At 53.2% G+C, this 17,913-nt stretch overlaps 6 protein-coding genes across 6 annotated transcripts; 2 read left to right on the forward strand and 4 right to left on the reverse strand.

Annotated features, from left to right (window-relative positions):
* Positions 1-6: 6 nt before the first annotated feature.
* On the reverse strand, positions 7-985 carry C8A04DRAFT_32596 (uncharacterized protein; the record flags this gene model as incomplete). The annotated part of the gene is made up of 2 exons (XM_062782147.1): positions 7-290; positions 361-985. 2 exons carry the CDS (start codon positions 983-985, stop codon positions 7-9), a joined length of 909 nt encoding a protein of 302 aa, XP_062633257.1.
* A 713-nt stretch (positions 986-1,698) lies between these two features.
* On the reverse strand, positions 1,699-3,169 carry C8A04DRAFT_40355 (uncharacterized protein; the record flags this gene model as incomplete). Its single annotated transcript, XM_062784911.1, has 3 exons — positions 1,699-2,101; positions 2,169-2,737; positions 2,807-3,169. The coding sequence occupies 3 exons, from the start codon at positions 3,167-3,169 to the stop codon at positions 1,699-1,701; spliced, it is 1,335 nt and encodes a 444-aa protein (XP_062633258.1).
* Positions 3,170-4,748: 1,579 nt separating this feature from the next.
* Positions 4,749-5,698, forward strand: C8A04DRAFT_15436 (survival protein sure-like phosphatase/nucleotidase; the record flags this gene model as incomplete). Its single annotated transcript, XM_062778492.1, has 2 exons — positions 4,749-4,926; positions 4,983-5,698. The coding sequence occupies 2 exons, from the start codon at positions 4,749-4,751 to the stop codon at positions 5,696-5,698; spliced, it is 894 nt and encodes a 297-aa protein (XP_062633259.1).
* A 1,126-nt stretch (positions 5,699-6,824) lies between these two features.
* Positions 6,825-8,012, forward strand: C8A04DRAFT_40357 (uncharacterized protein; the record flags this gene model as incomplete). Its single annotated transcript, XM_062784912.1, has 2 exons — positions 6,825-7,486; positions 7,553-8,012. 2 exons carry the CDS (start codon positions 6,825-6,827, stop codon positions 8,010-8,012), a joined length of 1,122 nt encoding a protein of 373 aa, XP_062633260.1.
* A 2,216-nt stretch (positions 8,013-10,228) lies between these two features.
* C8A04DRAFT_15445 (Ctr copper transporter family-domain-containing protein) lies at positions 10,229-11,034 on the reverse strand (the record flags this gene model as incomplete). Its single annotated transcript, XM_062778494.1, has 4 exons — positions 10,229-10,277; positions 10,335-10,427; positions 10,492-10,835; positions 10,909-11,034. The coding sequence occupies 4 exons, from the start codon at positions 11,032-11,034 to the stop codon at positions 10,229-10,231; spliced, it is 612 nt and encodes a 203-aa protein (XP_062633261.1).
* A 1,276-nt stretch (positions 11,035-12,310) lies between these two features.
* On the reverse strand, positions 12,311-17,871 carry C8A04DRAFT_40359 (Pyoverdine/dityrosine biosynthesis protein-domain-containing protein; the record flags this gene model as incomplete). The annotated part of the gene is made up of 7 exons (XM_062784913.1): positions 12,311-12,953; positions 13,019-13,056; positions 13,164-14,255; positions 14,643-14,835; positions 16,267-16,787; positions 16,854-17,228; positions 17,290-17,871. 7 exons carry the CDS (start codon positions 17,869-17,871, stop codon positions 12,311-12,313), a joined length of 3,444 nt encoding a protein of 1,147 aa, XP_062633262.1.
* Positions 17,872-17,913: the final 42 nt, after the last annotated feature.

Here is a 17,913-nt window from a genome sequence, read left to right on the forward strand (position 1 = left end):
ACCAAGTTACAACTCATCCTTCACCCAGCCCTCACTTATTTCCTTTCTCGCCCTTTGCCGTTCCTCCCGTGTTTGCTTCCGTTCATGCCGTCTTATGGTTCGGTGCATCTTCTCCCACATCAGCCGCGAGTATCGGCCGGCTTCCGTCTCTGTCACTGACATTGCTTCGATCGTGAACGTGATGTCCCGTTGGCCAATGTCGCGCTGCGGTTTGGTATGGTCGACCGGCCAGGCAAGAACCGAATGCTCGATAGCCCTGGACTTGTATTTGGCCAAATTATTGAAGTCGCCTGTGATAGAAAGCTTGTGAGGATCTCGTATATCTTCATGAGATGGAGGATCCTTCGGGAGACCACTTACCCTCGCACTTACTCCCTTTCGCCACCCACAAGGGCAAGTTCTCATAGATAGCCCCAGCGGGAAACACCACAATCTTATCATCATCCGCTACCTCGACCTCCTTCTCCCCTCTCCCGCTCTGCTGTGGCGCGCCGGGTTCATTAGGCTTCACTGTTTTAGAAATTATCTCACTTTCCTCCTTCGGCTTCTCAAACACCCGAAACAACCACTTGTTATCATTCGCCTCGCTTTGATCTCTCTGTTGTTCCTCGATCCACATCCTTACACCCAATGGAACATCCGCCCACTCCATGACGACGATCTCCCTATCCTGTCCCTTGTGGTCTACTCCATCCCAACTGCCCACATAGTCCCGCTCACGCAGAAATGCTTCAATGCCCCGTTTCCAGGGCGCGAGGCCCGTTGGTGGTAGTGCAGACAGATCTTTGAGCTTGTACATTTTGGCGTTGAAGGTGGCGGAGTGTCGGCAATTGACCGTCAATCCGCCCGGATCTGTACCATCGCTAGGGAAGGGGCGCGTCCATTGGAAAGATGGGACCACACCGTGGTGGATGATGTCCCAGTTGAACCCGGCAAGCACGGGCAAGGCTTGAAGAGTAAGAGGGAGGATCAGGGGAAGGAGCATGTTGGGCCGTTGAGAATATTCTGAATACTGTGGGATTAGTTGCGTTGATAGATCGGCGTTGGGCTCTGTCAATGGCTGGTTAGTCCCCGATGGGAGCGGCCACGGCCTCGGGGTTCAGTAACGACAACAAGGTGTCTAGCGCCGTCGCGGGTCCTTGACGGCCTGACGTGGGTATTTAACAAATGCGATAACATTGCAACATGTGAGAAAGCGAATCGGCTATTTTAATGATGGTAACTCCCGAGCCCTAACCTTCTAGGCGCATGCTTAACATAGGCTAATTAATTAACTGCCGGCACCAATCATCATCTACTTGCCTAGTTTGGGGAAAATTTAATGTGCTATTGATTGACCTTGCTGAATTTGTCCAAACACGTGTCCGGTCTTGCCTAGGAAATTTCTCCGGGAGATAGGGTTATAACTGCCGACTTTACGTGTGGATTGTTCCCCGGAAACTTCGAAGGCAGAACCGCGAGTTTGCAGTCAAAACACAGTGTCCAGTATCTCGTATTGTAACAAGAGAGGCGTCAATCTCACCTACAGAAGACACGGGTCATCCTTTCAGGTGGTTTATGGAATGTACGTATAACAGAAAATAGTCACGACAACTTCGACACCGTTCCGAGATTCGTCTCTAGAGTTGGACCCAAGCTCGTATCTTGATTCTTGTCGCGTTTCCTGCTCTAAGTTCCCTCATTTTAGTAAATAATTTCTCACATATTTAACAGCCACTTTTCTTGGGCCCGTTGATTCAACCCACGAATCCACTGGACTGTCGTCCGTGCTGTGATGTCAGACAACTCCTCGTACTCCGTTGTATCCTGAGCCATCAGCCTCATCAGTGCATGCTCCCACGGCCCGATGTCTTGTTTGGGAACAGCGTAGTCTCCAGTCTTGGGATCTAGTTCGCCAGACACTGCGTTGACTGGGATGAGATACGGCAGGTTGAGCTTCGCTTCTGGGATCCCTCCGGCGTTGGAGGCAATAACGGGGATGCCGCGGAGCTGAGCTTCCGTGACGACGGCGCCCCACGCTTCGTTCCATAGAGAGGGGACCAGAAGGACTTTGAGTCTATCCCAGATATCTCTTTCGGTATTGGTGGTGGATTCCTCGATTCTAGCAATAGGTTGATTGGTGTTAGACGAGGGTCCTGTGGGTGGGGATGGAATATAATTGCACGAACCGAACGTTGGGCAGTTTGCTGAGCTGGTCAAGGTGTACTTGCTTTGTACCCCAGCTCTTCCAAGCCACGAACTTGACATTTGGTAGCCGCTTCGCCAACTCAATAAAGATCGGGAGCCCCTTCAGCCCACAAGCATTGATCAAGCCCACCTCGGACTTGTCTGCGTTAGTGCGCCGCATAGGAACATTACCTCCTTGAAGATACGTCCAGGTGGCATGGACAAAGAAGTTCGTTTTCAACTTGCCATACTTCATGGCATAGTCGTGAATACCGCGCGACACGGTCCAAATCCCGTCGAGTTCCCGCAACATTTGGTTCTCTGCGGAGGCAGATAAGCAATGCCCGGATAATCCACCGCAGAATGGACCAAAGGGAAGCTGCTCTGAGGAATGGACAACACAGACCCGCTTGAACTTGAGATGGGAATGCGGGCTTCCTTCTTTGAGCATCTGCTCGGTGATCTTCATCGTGAGGCCATCATTGAAGACAACATGGGTGGGACGAAAGCTAGCGATCTGGTTTGACCACAAACTAATTAGGGCTTTCAACCGGAGGCTGGGGGTGCCTTTCTAAAAGGTGAGAGATTAGCAACAATTAGTAGTTGTCAAGTTGGCTCATTGTTGGAGAGTATAAAGTACCTCCAAGTACGCCCGTTGATCCGCAGTCAGTTCCTCGCCCGGGTACAGTTTCCACAGGCTTCGAGAGATGGCAATGTTGAGAATGCGGTTCTCGTCAACAAACTTGGTGACCTTAAGTCGCCGTGCTTGGCCAGTTTGCGGATCCTTGCCAAGATGAACGTCGGGGAGGCGACACAACTCAGATTTAATCCCCTTAGACTTCGCCGTCACAGCCGCCTTCTCGATCTCGTCGTCAAATGCGAAGCATGTTTGTGCGACTGCATGACCATAGCTTTCGAGCTGATGAATGAAACCGTAGTTAGACCTGTAACCCCCGGATGCCGAATTGAGGCCGTGGGCCGTTTGGACGAGGAACACCCTCATCGTGCCAAGCACGTATAATTATCGCTTCAATGAGATTAACCACGAGAGGGTTCGGATGAGAAGAAAGTGGACTCTGGATTGCCACGAGTGGGGACTGAAGAGAGAGCGAAAGATGGACTATTTACATATTTTATTTGTAGCTGACCACTTCCCGACCGTTAAGACCAGCGGCCATTGATGTTTCATGACCAAATGGCGTTTCTTGCGGCAAAGTGAAACGTATGGTGGCCGTGTGCCGCTGCGAATCGGTTGTTGGCATCATTAATTATCGGTCAGCCGGTCGACTTGTGGGCCAACGCTTTCGCTCTTATTAATACCTCGGCGACCCGAAAGTTGATTGTTTCATAGGCTGCGTATAAAGACGAAGGATCAGGATCCGAGAATGTCAGATTTGGATATGACCAGTTATTAATAAGCGTTATCTTCTGGGCTCTAGTGGCCGTTAAAGACCGCCATTCCGTGATAGCGTTATCATACTTGCGATGCGGAAGGGCAACCAAACCATGTTGTAAATAACGTTGATTGTGGGCGACATTTTTGAGCCGAGGCAGTGCTTTTAGCGTGAGCGAAGCGAAGTTGGCGATCGATGAGACTATTCCCCAAGTTTCTTCGTGCTTAATGTTTCCTCTCTGATCTCCCTCAAGACCACTAAATAAGTAATATCAACCATGATCTGGGGAGTAAACTTTAATCCCTGGAGGGAAGATTGATCGAGTGACCGATTGTTGGATGCCGCAAGTTTTAATTCGTTGAACTGAGTTTCTTCACATAATTATACACCTGAGTTCTCTCATCAATTTCTGTATCGAATGTCCTGTCAATCTAGCTTCATGTTTAGGTACCGCTGATGCCGAAGGGGTTAATTGTGTTTTAGATGGGCAATCGTTCCCATTCTAGGATTTGGTGGTTCTGTATGCAGGGTTAAGCTCAGTCAGCGGTATCTTCAGCTGTGCAACGAAGGTTTGCTTGGCCGCTTTTCGAAAGGCATTTTTCCTTGAACCTGCCTTCATTTTACCTTCCTTTCTAACCTTTGTCACCGGGCAATTATGATTTCAATTTGCCTTTGCCAGTAATGTAATACTAGGTTTCTACAGACATGGAGCATGTGAAGACGCATCTCTCAGCTCCTCGGCGGGTTGAGATCGGGGTTAGCTCCGTTTTCGCCACCGAATGTGACGCGCCAACCGGCCCGCGGGGTCCCCTGAACGGAGGCGCTGGCCATAATATCCACAGTAACGCCCACGTGCTTAAAAACTGGTCGAATCAGAGCCAAACAACGCGCTCAGGAATCACCGGTTGCGACCGCGTCGGGCTCTCGCGGGTTTCAGTAAGAAAGGACGCATGTCGTCGGTGTGGGGAGGTGTACGAAGTTAGTTGGATCATTGGTTGTGATTTTCCGAACTGCCTCCACGGTCGCATTGCTCCTCCGGTATTGTTGACTGGCCCTAGAGGATTATAAAACCGGCTTACCAGGGACTCTGACAGTCCATGCTGTATTTCGGGTCGAAGCGTTCCACAACATCGCGCGCAACCTTATCAGAACAAGTTCCAGTTCCAAGGAGCTGGGCCATCACTGACAATGCGTGCTGAGGGACTTCTCGCCGTTCTTTCGGCCGTCGGTGCCAACGGCATCCGCATCATCCAAGCCAACGACGATGGCTGGGCCGAGCAGTATGCGCGCTCGTTCCACAATGGTCTGATTGCGGCTGGCCACGATGCGGTGCTCTCGGCTCCCGCTGAAAACAAATCCGGAACCGGTATGGTCACCCATCACGTCTTCTTTGGGTAATCGTGATCTTAATAATATTTTTAGGTTCCTCGGATGCTGAGCCCAGCCCTAGGGCGTCGGCCTGCCAGTATAACAGCTGCCCTGCCAACAGCGGGCCCATCGGGCGGAACGAAACTGACCCGCGATTGAACTGGGTCAACTCCTACCCAGCTACTTCCATGCGGTATGGCATCGACACGATCGGCCCCCAGCTTTGGGACGGCGCAGCCCCCGAGTTCGCCGTTGCTGGTCCCAACGTCGGCAGCAACCTCTTTTTGGCCGTTCAGTTCTCTGGTACCGTTGGCGCGGCCGTCTACGCTGCCAAGACTGCGAAGATCCCCTCCATCGCTTTCTCCGGCGCTTCAGACGGTACCATCCCCTTCTCCGACCCGGAGGCCCCGCGGAGCAAGGTGTATGCCGACCTCGCCACGAGTCTTACCAACGCTGTCATCGACAGCGGCATGCCGTACCTCCCTGAGGGTGTCTGGCTGAATGTGAACTTCCCCAAGGTGGAAGGCCAGTGCACCGATGTCAGCCAGTTCAAGTGGGTGTTGAGTCGTATTAACGTCGGTGTGTTCTCGGAGCCGGATACTGAGCAGTGCGGCGGGACGAGGCTGCCCACGGAGACTTCGGTGTTGGATACGGATGGCTGTTACATCTCGGTTAGTGTGGGGGATGCCAACGATAAGACGACTGCGCCGGCGGAGAAGCAGGCGGTGGTGTTGGAGAAGTTGCAAAGCATCCTCACTTGTCTCCCGTAAGGGACGGGGAGCAGTTAGTAAACTCGGGGATAAAGAGACTCCGAGAATCCGAGTCAAGCTCGTAATGGGTAGTGATTCTTGGCATCGATATGGGATATGGGTCCATTGCCCATGTCTTTGCTAAATGCAAGGACCCCGAATGGAAAGGTGATCTCTACATGTCAATAGGTCATCAATCGCTGCAACCCCTTCCTCGCGTGATGCGAGAGATTTTCGTTAACAGAGATCTCAGCCAAGTTAATTAAACTGTTAGTTAACCCTTTCCCTCCCGGCTAGTTAATTCTTTTTGAGATCTGCCAGTTCACCAGGAACGGCAAAGATTCCACCGCCACGCTCTCTGAATGCTTGAACTCAAACCGCTTCAAAATAGAAATCCAAACTTGCCTTGATCAGCGTCTGGGTGCGGTTAGGGGTAACTACATGAGTGTCGTGCACTCGACGGGGAAAGGGTGGGCCCAGAGTTCTATTTTTGGGAGCTCGACGTGCCGAGGTGACGGAGAAGCCCGGGGCTTCATGGGGGTTTGACGCTGCTCTGAGCTTAATGAGGGTCTCGGCGCGCACGGAACGCTCGATTGTCGGCGATTTGTGGGATTTTCCACGGGGTTACTTCGTCCAGGGCAGTGCTAAATCCGGGGAAGCTGGCGAACATCTCGGTCGCCATCTGGGAAATTCTCGATCTTTGTCTGGGTATCCCCCCACGTCGTTCCGTCAAACCCCGCCAAGATTCGACCCGTCGGGTCAGCGTTCGCCCGTGACGGCGCAACATCCGCGTCGGTCAACGGGCGGCAGCATCGTATCTGACACTGTCGTCGTAGCTAGAAGCCGCCCCTTTTGGCAATGTGTTGGTTGAATGCAACTGAGCATGGTTCTCGCGGAAAGTAATTCCGCGATACTTGCCATCCAACGTCACATTGTCAAATCTTAGACGACCAGATGGAGCCAGCAGAACCACACGATCTTATTATGTATCCAACGAGGTCGCGTGCGTGTTGACCGGATTTGATCTCGAGAGGGGAAGCCAGAGGGCTAAAAATATGGAAGCATTTAAGGGGGAGAGATCTCCTCCCACCTCTCTCATGGGTTCTCCCGTCACTCCAAACTCAGCAAGCACTGTCGAGTACCCAAGATGAAGCTCTCCTCGACCCTTTTCGCCGCCGCCGTGGCCTTCCTGGCCCCTGGCTCCCTTGCTGCGGACCCCAACGACTGCAGTTCGGCGGCCAAGGCCCGGACCGGATCCGACTTCGTGCTTGTCGAACAGGCCGACAACAAGAACGTGGCTTCGTTGGCCAAAATCCTGAAGAACGTTACTGTGGCTACCGTCTTCAACGATGCCAACCACCAGATGACGACCCCTAGCACCGGTCGATTGGCTTGGCAAGCGACGTCCGACTTCAACGACATGGCCACCACAAAGTGGGTGCCGCAAGGTCTCACTACGACGGCCGATGCCGACGCCAGCGGCAAATATGAGGGCAAGGACGGCTTTATCGTCAGCTGGCACCGTGACGACGACAAGAGCGTGCGCATCACCTTTGTCGACCGCGCCAACAAGAAGTACCGCCACGCCCTCCTGGTGTATCCTCATGCGGCCGATGACTTCCGTGAGGTGCCTGTCCATGCCGGCGGCATTGCGTGGTACGGCGACAAGCTGTACGTTGTGGACACCAGCAACGGTATCCGCGTCTTCGATCTGGCCAACATCTGGCAGGTCAGCACCGGCGACGCTGTCGGCAAGAGTGGTAGCACCTACACTGCGGCTGGCTACAAATATGTTATTCCCCAGATTAGGTCAGTGGCAACCCTCGTTGAGAATGATCCGGCGTGAGGACATGCTAATAAGTGTCAACAATACAGGTGGTACAAGTGGTCGTCTGACTTCCCCTTCCGCTTCTCGTACATCTCGCTGGATCGCACCGGCTCGCAACACGAGCTCATGGTCGGCGAGTACCAGACCGACACGACCGGCCCAATCCGCTTTGTCAAGTACGCGCTTGACTCGACCACTGGTCGCCTTAAGACGACTAGTGCAACTGCCAAGGGCACTTGGGCCTACTGCGTCGGCATCGAGCGCATGCAAGGCGCCGTGTCGGCCAACGGCAAGATCTATATCTCGCGCAGCAACGGTGCCAGCAACGGCGATCTCTGGGGTTGGGTCCCCGGCAAGGCCGCTTACAACAACGCCGGTTTCTTCCCGCAGAGCCCGGAGGACTTGAGCTTTGACTCGCGCAATGGAGGTCGCGTCTACACCCTCACCGAGGCCACGGGCAAGCGGTACATCATCGACTCTGACTCTTCGAAGGTCAGGTTCTCCTAGATATTAGAAGCAGGAGACGGCGATTCTGGCTGGAAATTGAACATATCGGGGGGCAAGCATTGTACATAAATCTGCTTCTTCGTGGTCAACTCGACCCATATCGTGGCCGCAATAATTAATAAAAGTTCAACTGAGTTTCTCTGCTAATCGAGTTTGAAGAAGTCACGAACATTTGGGCGCTGAGAGAATAATGGTCATGCTCGGTAATCTCAACAGGCGTGTATTCAGAACAATGCCGTAGGCTTGATGGGCCTGTCTCCGAAAGAATGATCTGGACCAAAGATTGAGAGAAGGTGTGGCCGAAACACGCCGGTGGCTGCCCTATCTCGGATGATTCGGCAATAGTTACGCATGTTGGCCCCGGAGATATGGAAATGTTGAGAAGTCGCGAGACTCCATTATGAGCTTCGCTCAACAAACCCCATTACCGAAAGGATTCCGCAGGCTTCGAGTAACATGGTCGTCTAGAATTTGCAAGTACCTGCAACCTACGAGATACGTCGACTGGTAACTATGCGTTTCTTCCACTTTGCGAAGCTCGCCTTCATTTGCTTGACATAATTATGGAGGCCTTGAGGAAAGACGGGCCGATTCACCTAACGTAAAACCTGCATAAATCAAGCGATAAATTATAATTAGTGGGAACTACCTCGGGACGAAGAGCTAGGGCTCAGCGGTAGAGTTTGGATGCATGCCGGGCGCAATCTGTGTACAATGGCTGCATCATGGCCCACGTTTAGGTCCCCGTCCCACATGCTATCTGTTGCAAATCTGAGTGGTTCTCATACACCATGCGCCAATGTTCACGAACACCAAATGCAGCTGACTGCAGGATCAAGGTTTTCTGGATTATCAGCCCCTCTCGGGAGGAACCAGGTAACCGGCCCGAAGTTGTGTGTGTGTGTGGCTCGTGGACGGTTTCGAAGCGCCTGGAACAGCTGAGGGCTCACCGAGAACTGCATGTCATTTATTATTGAGTGGGACACATGGAAACCGAAAGGGGGCGTGTGTTTATCCCGGTTTGAGTTCGGCGCATATCTTTCGGCCGGTTCACGGGCGTGGTCTTGTCATAACCGATTCGCTGGGCCGAGTCCAAGTCGCGAGGACGCGAGTTGAGGGTTTTACGTTCCTTGCATATCCGATACCATCGGGATGCCACTGTTCTCGGAAGTAAGGAAGAGCCGGGTAACCAACTGCATGGTAACATCCGGTCCCGGCAAGATCGAGATTGGTCGGGCGCAGAGATGGCCGCGAGGGATTCGTGGGCTCGGCGACAACGGCAGCCTCTCTGGACCACGAGGGAAGGTCGCAGGATTTCACCGGTGCATACCTGAGAAAACTCTTCGGTGGTGTGGTCATACTATCGAGTCAACCCGACTGGGAAGGAGGTGTCGTCAGATCCTCTGGTACCGATAATATGTCAACCTGCATTGTAACGAGGTGACAAATGGGACATGCAGGGCGTCGCAGTGACCAACGAGGCGTTGAGGCGCTTTCGCGTGAAAGTTCAGCGAGTTCAAGCAGACCGCCTCTGATTCTCGGCGTTGCCCGGTTGTCGGCTCTCCTCGCTTACCTATCGAGACCGGGTTTGGCGTATATTAACCGGCACCTTCAGGAGCCTCATTGGTCTGGGGGTGTTACATTGGTTAAATCAATGACAGAGCCTCGGTCTCGCCAATGCGGCTGTTTCATTCCCGTGGTGACATCGTGGCACGGGAAGCATCTCGAAAATGCAGGGCGATATTGCCCTATCAGCCGCTATCAACATCTCGAACAACGGCAATGGACGGGCGTCAACCAGTATCACGCCAGGAAGTCTGAATTTTCATACTCGGCATGGAGTGGCGTCGGTCGGTCAGGCAGGCGAAGAAAGCACACGAGCAGGGCATTGTGATCAGTTCTCATTGTCGTGTGGGATGTGATTATGTTGGTAACACGAGCCACCGGGCGACTACCACTGGACGACGAAGAGTTACAGTCACACACGTAGTTTGTATCCAATGGTAATTAGAGGGTGAATTAGATCTACTTTTCGCTCTCATCCGGCGCCCACCGTAAAGCCGTCATGACTTGCTAACCTGAATTAAACCGCTAAACAAAGAGGACCCGATCACCCTGCCCGCGTCACCATCCCTCGTGTCCTTAAATGTGAGATTAAAGAAAGAATTCAAATTATGTGAGTGGGGGTCTATTCCTGTGTTCCACAGCCTGGAGGCTTAGCCGCAGCAAACGGTGGCCTCTTGAGACGCACTTGTTTGCTGTACACTGCTGGCCTGTTAGTAATGATCAAAAAGCTATGTGGTGTAAACGGTCTTTACTTACCCTCCCAAAGGCTCCCAGTGGAAGATGAAACTCCCAAGATACGCGCCGATGAAGATGCAAATAATGATGTAACCATTGTAGTACATGGCGAGCCTGCTTCGCGTCAGCCCAAGTCCACGACACGCTTGTGGAAGGTTGAGAAAACAAATGGACGCACAGCATGACGAAGTAAGCAACAGCAAACTGCAACATATGCAAGAGTGCTCGAATAGCCTGTTCAAAAATGCTAGGCCGGTAGCCCTTGCTGACAGCCGGGGCGCAATTGCGAGCAGGAGTGCCCTCCTCGGAGATAATTTTGGAGGCCGCAGAGGTGACGAGGAGAGATGCGGCATGCTTCTTGATCAAGAAGCGGTCGTACTCCTTGACGCCACGGCGCAGCATCTCGAGGACGATGACGAGAAGGACAACACCAATGCAGGAGCCGGCAAAGACGGCGTTGGACGTGATCTTCCACGATGAGGCAAGGAAACATGAATCGATGGTGTTCCAATTCCAGAGCATCTGTGATAGAGGAGGGTGGGGGTCAGTAAATCCGCCCATTAAGTTTGACGATGAGGAGCGCAACAGGACATACAGAAATTTTGCAACCGTTCCCTCCTCCCATGCCACCCATACCGCCCATGCTTTGGGCGGCCCCTGTAGCCGCGGTGCCGGCAGCTGCCGTCGTTGTCGTCGCCATCGTCATTCCCCCGTGTTCCATGTTGAGTTAAGCACAAGCTGACAAGCTGGTCGTTTCGTGATCGACAGTAAGTAGGCCGGACAAGGTCCCGAACGAGTTTCTACAATGATTGTGGGCTGTGACTTATAAGTTGGCTTGCCCGCACTTGGCGTCGTAAATTCGGAGGGCGCAGTGGGAAGGTTAAAAACACGAAGGGAAAGAAGGATGTGGGACTGGCAGTGGCGCAGATGGATGTCTTAAACTTGCTCGTTAAAAATATCCAGCCATTTGTGCACCGCCAGGTGACGCTCCGGCCAAGAGGACGAGCAAGTATTGATCAGGACTGGATGGAGCCCAAACGGCCAAAGCGACTTCCCAACTACCCGGTCCGCAATCGATGATTGGGGGTCTTTCTGCGGCTGCCTTCCTTGAGCGGTCACACAGACACAGTAGGTTACCTGCCGTGCCATGCGGGTGCGGCGCGGGATTTGCCTTGGCAGAATACTCAAGTGGAAAAGTTGACGCAAACCATGGTTCAATCGCGCAGTTTTGAGCTCGTGTCGGCTTCCTTTTCTGCATGCGAAGGTGAGGGCGGAGCCAATTGCGTTCATTTGAGCAGATTGTCGCGACGCACTCGACTTTTCTCTCCCCACCCATCTGGCAACCACAGAACTGAGCCACGTTGGTGCCGGCCGCTAGCCCGCTGGTCGGGGCCGGGCGCCCTCTGTTGGGCCCCGATTCGTGCGCTGTGGGTGGTTCGGGCGGCGGGTTGGGGCCCGTTAACCACTGTCTGCCCTTTCTTTGTCTTGTTTGGTTGGTGCAAATGTGTCTGGCTTTCCGCAGACGTGAGACATGAGCTACCAAGAGAGGCATGTGGCACGGTTTGATAAGATAATAAATATTTAGAAATTTATGCTCTCCTCTAAAATCTATAATTAAAAGAAACTCTGAAGGGAATGCTGGTGTCGCGTGAGCTCTAATAGCTTCGATGCAGGTATCATGGTTCATTACATTAGTGAAAGTTCCCATCTTGGGGTGAATGCGTCAATAATCCTTCAAATGGTCGAGCCCAAGCCGATCATTCTCGGCTTCTTCGGGTTGGCTTTCGTCTTTGCTCCGGCGGGGCTACGAAAGCTGTACCCGATAATCAGCTCAAACCCCCGCGGGCCTCAAGCAACGTTGCGAGGGGTTAAGTTGCGTCAAGATGAAGGAGACAAAAGGAATGCACTGTGTAAGCGCGGCATAAGGGTTCCGACTCCTCGGTTCACCACCCGGCATTCGTCGTGGGTTGATGGTCCCAAGTAGCTCCCTCACTTAACTATACCCCTCTTGGCCAAAGCAGGGACAAGATCCAGCGTAGTGGTCGCAACCAAAACCTGTGCTTGGTAGGGTACGTCTGCTCGCCCGGGGTTGCTGTGTTGCCCGAATTGCGCCGAACCATGGCAGCAACCACTGCATCTGCTTTTTCGGCAAAGGTAGCTGGTTTTTGCAGTTTGATCGGCGTAATAACGACGTTGGTCCCCGTTGCCTTCTTCCCTGTGAGCACATTTGGTGTGGTGGTGACGGTAATGACCACAGGGGTCCTTGGTTGTGTTTCCGAATCCATCGGCCTGACGGATGTGGGGATAACAATAACAGGGGGGGCAGACAGCGCCTGCTTCTTCTCTGGCTCCTCCGGCTGTGCAAGATGCTTCAACTGGAAGTGCGCCCGGCCCTGCTCGACTTCAACCACTCCGCCCGTTACACGACCAGCCTTGAGTGCGGCCCTCGCGAGCTTGGCCTTGGTGACAAGAATAAGGTCACTGCCGTTGAGCTGCACGACCGAATTGTGCCACGGAGTGGGAATGTGTAGAAGGTCGAGCGAGGTCATGAGCTCGCCGTCAGCCGACAAGCCTTCGACAGCCCGAACCTTGGAGGGGTCAAAAAGCTGGATGCCAAATTTGGGGCCAGCGTTGTTGTGTCTAGAACCGGGCATTGTGGTTAGTGCAAGTAATTAATGTCGAGGTCTGAAGAGTTATAGGCTTACGCATGGATTGAAAGCCGAACATGATTGGGGAAGAGCATCTCGACCAGATTGGAGTATGCTTGGTTGCGCTGGGATTAGGGTGTTAGTTACTTGGATGGTCTCCGTTACCGCGAGAAACGTAAATGAACAAAGAGTAATTACTCACCAGAATCATCTCAAACGCAACCTTGGCTGACAGTTTCTTCTGCTGTGACTTGCTCATGCCCCGGGTATGCGGATGATGCTCCAAATCCTCTAGCATAAATCGCGAAAACCCACGGTAGAGAGCCGTGATGGCCGGATCCTTGGAGTCGATCCGGGCCCGCACTGCTGACTTTTGTGGGCCGCATCCTGCCATCAATATCCGTCGGCACATCTCCGCCTCTTCTGTCACCCTGGTGTTGACGTGGTGGTCGATGGTCGGGATGTTGAGCTGCTGCGCCAAAGTCGAGAGCCCCCCTTGTTGTGACCCCACGGTAGCGAGCTGGAAGAGGTCAACAAGCGATTTGAAGCCGATGCGGCCGACATTTCCCCGGCGAAGGCCAATGGTGTGATTCATGGCCTTGAGCTTCTCGCCATATGCGTCCACATCGGCGTCGTTCACGCCAATGCAGTCGCTGAAGACGTGACCATCGCTGATGACCCAAAGCTTCGCACCAGGCTGGTAGAGTTTCTCGACGGCTTTGACAAATCCGTGCAAACGCTCGAGCGCGAGCTCCTCTCCTCGGTCCGGATCTGGGCCAGTAACCTTATCCCCGTTGGAAGACTTGCACGGGAAGGCCGGCAGGCAAAGCTCGATCGAAACATTTTGAGCAGTAAAGTGGCGTATGCGTTCGGTAAAGTACCTCCGTCCTCCCAGAGCCCACTTGTCGTCCCTTCCTTGATACCTGAGATAGGTGTCAAAGAGGTCCACCAGTTTGTCGGTGATTTGTTCGGTCTCGGGAGTTGGACTGGGCTGGGCTCGTGCACAGAGGTCCGCTTGATCGAGGATTAACTGCACAAAGAATTGTTCGAAAGGCGCCTCTTCTGCCTGGGGAACCCGGCTGTTGACCATGACCGCGTTGCTGTTGTGCTGGGAGGCATGACGGTAAACCTTGAGGTCTGAGTCTCCAAGTGGTTCGGGCTGGGATTGAAGCAAGGTCCAGTTCTCACGGACCCATTCCTCTCTAGGGCCGGTACAGTGTATCAGTCTGCCCTTGACGTCCTGAAGGAATGAGCCCTGGAAACGATGGTAGAAAGATTGCCCTTCGTTGGAAAACTCCATGGCGCTTGTAAGGAAGGTCCAAATGAGACAGGCGGCGTTGGGAAGGCACGGTGCCTAGTGAGATTCAAGTTGTTTGAGGTCCCAGAAGCGGGCCGGAAATTAGGATTATCAAGTACCACCTGAGGTAACTAAAGTAAAGAAGGTTGAAGTGTGCACTTGGTTAGGTGCCGTAGGAGATGGGATCTGGGGATTTCGGCGTCGGATGGGTGGCAGCATCCTGTTTCTTTTAACATTGATCAAAGAGCCGAGAGTCGCCGATAGCATCGCCCAGCATTCTCAGTGCTCACAGCCTCCACACATCTCTGAACTTCCACATCCAGACTGGCTAATCCGATATCCGTGCGGACGTATCTTGTCTAGTTCATGGGGAAAGGGACTTACAGGCAGAACCTGAGCAGACACCAACAGCGGCTTGGATGGATGGCAGAGAGCCGCTGACTGGAGCGGCCTGCGTCTGCACAGGCGCGCCGGGGTTTCTGATTGCGCCAACGACCGAGGATTGAAGGTAGGATAACCCGGACCCGGGGGTGAAAGTAGTGGCCGATAATCCGCCAAGAAGATCGCGAACAGTTGCCTTGACTCTAGGTCGACAGCGCGCGTCCCAAGACTCTTGGCTGTCGGCGGTGTGCTTCTAAACAAAGCCGAAGAGAGGCTCGTCTGGGCCGGCTGGAGGTTGTGGTCGTACAATGCCGCAAACAGTCGCAATGGTTGCGCAGTAAGTTGGGTTGCAATGAGTTGAGGTTCCGTGGGGGGCACAAAGAATAAAGTTGGACCGTTGGACTTGGCCAAATGGAAACACGAATTGGTCACAGGCTCACAGCCCGGCTCCTTGGTCCACAGCATGTTTGTGGCCGCGCCTTTGCCGCTATTCTTAGGGTCCACATCCCTGTCAGCCTGATATTTGCCGATCCATGCCGCTGCCTCCCGACCGGGTGTGTGATTTTTAAAGGTGTGAAAACAGTGACCGATGGGGGTGAGCCCGGTGAGGGGTTCTTGACGGAAGCGAGGCTGTGGGGCCATCGGGCCGGCCGCTGCGACCCGGCCTTGGCAGTTGGCAATAGATAGTAGTGGCAATGTCCTGAGTACAAGGTGAGAACGGGGACGTCGGCGGCTCAGGATGGGTTAATTATTTCCAAATTGATGCATATTGTGACGAATGCAGTGGCCAATTCAACATTGAGTGATGCGGATTTAGTGTACAGAATGCGACCCGGTAATCCGAACAACACCGGAATGATGCATCCCATGTAACTTCCCCTTCTGGAATTGGTCTCAGCGAGCCAGCGCAACCCCCAAGACCTTTCCGAGACCCAGATCTTAGTCACCACGTCGAACTAAAGCCCCGGACAAATCTGAATACAACACCCAGGGGTAATTGGAAGTTAGAGGATATTGGGCCAGTACCCTCCCCGCGGCCCATCGACAGTGGGTTGGAGTCGTGGACAAGGCAAGCAGCTAGCCTGACTTCATACGCATTCACAAACCCTTTGACCAGTAGCCGAAATTATTCGGATGACCCTGGCAAGGTATTAGGAGTCATGAAACAGATGGTTTTCGAGGGGTGAAATAATAGAATTCCTGTGTTGGACGTTGCATGCATAGGTAGGGTCCCACCTCCAACGCGCAGGGGAATACCTGCCCGAGAAGTAACTGGATCAAGTCCGCCTCGAGAATTGGATACGCTTCTCCGAACATGACAAATTCTCCGTGAATAATTTAGCAGGGAATGTTCACACGTCATAAGGTTTTAGACATTGTTGTCAGTCGGACCACAAAACGGCGATAGATCCAAGGTGTGCCCCCCTTTAATCCGGCTCCCTTAACAACTAGGTATCGTTGACGCAGAATAGTGGATATCTTGCCACGTTCCCAAGGTTCAAGCCAAATCCTTCTGCCTGGCGGATAGCACAAGCCTAAGAGCACGTGGATACAATGGTCCAGCCTGGGAGTGAAGTCACCTGGTTAGTATTTCTTGGCGGATTCGAAGGAAGCCAAAGAGATCAACGGGAAAGGCGGATATGGCGTATGGGGTCTTACCGGTGTCTTCCTGTCCACCCATGTCGGGTCTAGAGTCCAGCTAAATTCCCGTATGAGGGCAACAAGCGTGATGCGCATCTGTAACACAGCAAATTTCTCCCCTAGACATGCACGGCGCCCACCGTGGAAACTGATGAACTCAGCCTTCGCTCGCCGCTGACGATATTGTTTTTGGATAGCCAGTGAGGAGTCGCCCCATCGTGCCGGGTCAAAATTATGCGCCGTTGGCCCCCAAATGCCGGGGTCCCTGTTGGTCGAATAACAATTGTAGCCCAAGTAAGTGCCTTTTGGGATGACAACGTCACCGCCAAGAAGTGCATCCTTGCTCGCCCTGCGGTTCACGAGTTGGCCGATGGGTGGGAAGAGGCGCAGACTCTCGTAAATGACCGCTGTCAAGAAGGGCATATCTTGGAGGGTGTCTGGATCAGGCTCAGCATGACCCACGCCCTTGCTCTGCTGGATTTCAGCAAGAAGCCGCGTTTGAATATTCTGTGAGACAAGCAAATCTGTGTCAGCCCGACTAGTATCAGGGCATGCTTTGAATCTTGGACTTACCGGATGCTTGGCCAAGAGGTACAACGTTGAAATCATGCAAAGTTGGGGGTTCTCCTGGCCGGCCACGAAGGCAACCGTCAGGTTATCCAGCAGTTGTTTCTCTGTCCACGTACCAGACTCACGGGCCTTGAGCATTCTGGTCCCGAGGCCGTCAGGACTCGGCCCCGAGGACAATCGGGTTGAGTCCCCTTTCTGAGTCCGCACGAGCGCACTGCGGAGCTCATTCTTGAAATTGTTGACTATTTCGCGTGCCCTAGTGCGGCTCGGAAACGGGAGGCGATCAAGAAACGGAAAATTCATGAATATGGGCTTAAAGATCTCCCGTTTGACAGCACTTTGAAGAAGGTTGATCGGGGCATTTGCTGAGCTCAGTGCCTAGGAAGTTAAACGTGTCAGCGATTCGAACAATTTCGCAGGCGACCCGTCTGTTTCTTACATCGAGGTTTGCCTGCAGAACGATTTCGGAACAGTTGGCGACTGAATATCGCTGCAAAAGTTCTTGCACCGGAATCCCTCGCTCACCAGCCTGGGACTGCGTCTCCTGCAGCAGTCCGCAGAGGCGATTTGCGTTCCGCGCAATTTTGTCCGCTTCGAAGCTTCTTTGTAGCCCGGGCTTGACCACGGATTGATAGCCCCTCCACACGTCGCCGTAACTAGAGATGATGTTGTCCCCAAGGAACTGGGCGAGCACGCTATGGGGAATCTTTTTCTGGTTCCCGCTCTTTTGGTACAAGTCTTCATCCTTGAACATTTCGGCCAGATACGACGGCCGGTGAACCAAGATATTCCACTGCGCCCCGAAGAAGAGCTTCACAGCACCATGAGTCAGGAGGGGCCGTTCGATGTATTGGCGAAAAATGTCCGATTGGTCGACATCTTTGAAAAAGGGGATGAGAGCGACCCAGAACGGCACTGCCGGAATGTTGATTGGATATTTTGGAGGAAGAAGTACGGTGTAGTAAACAAGCGAAATCGACAGGATCCCCAATAGGGCCAATTCAGCGACAAACAAGAACATCTCGAATAGGTGCGGCGTTTATGGTGATGGGATCGATTTTGC

This window comes from Dichotomopilus funicola (assembly GCF_033296635.1).
Source record: "Dichotomopilus funicola strain CBS 141.50 unplaced genomic scaffold C8A04scaffold_93, whole genome shotgun sequence".
In the NCBI taxonomy this organism is placed as follows: domain Eukaryota; kingdom Fungi; phylum Ascomycota; class Sordariomycetes; order Sordariales; family Chaetomiaceae; genus Dichotomopilus; species Dichotomopilus funicola.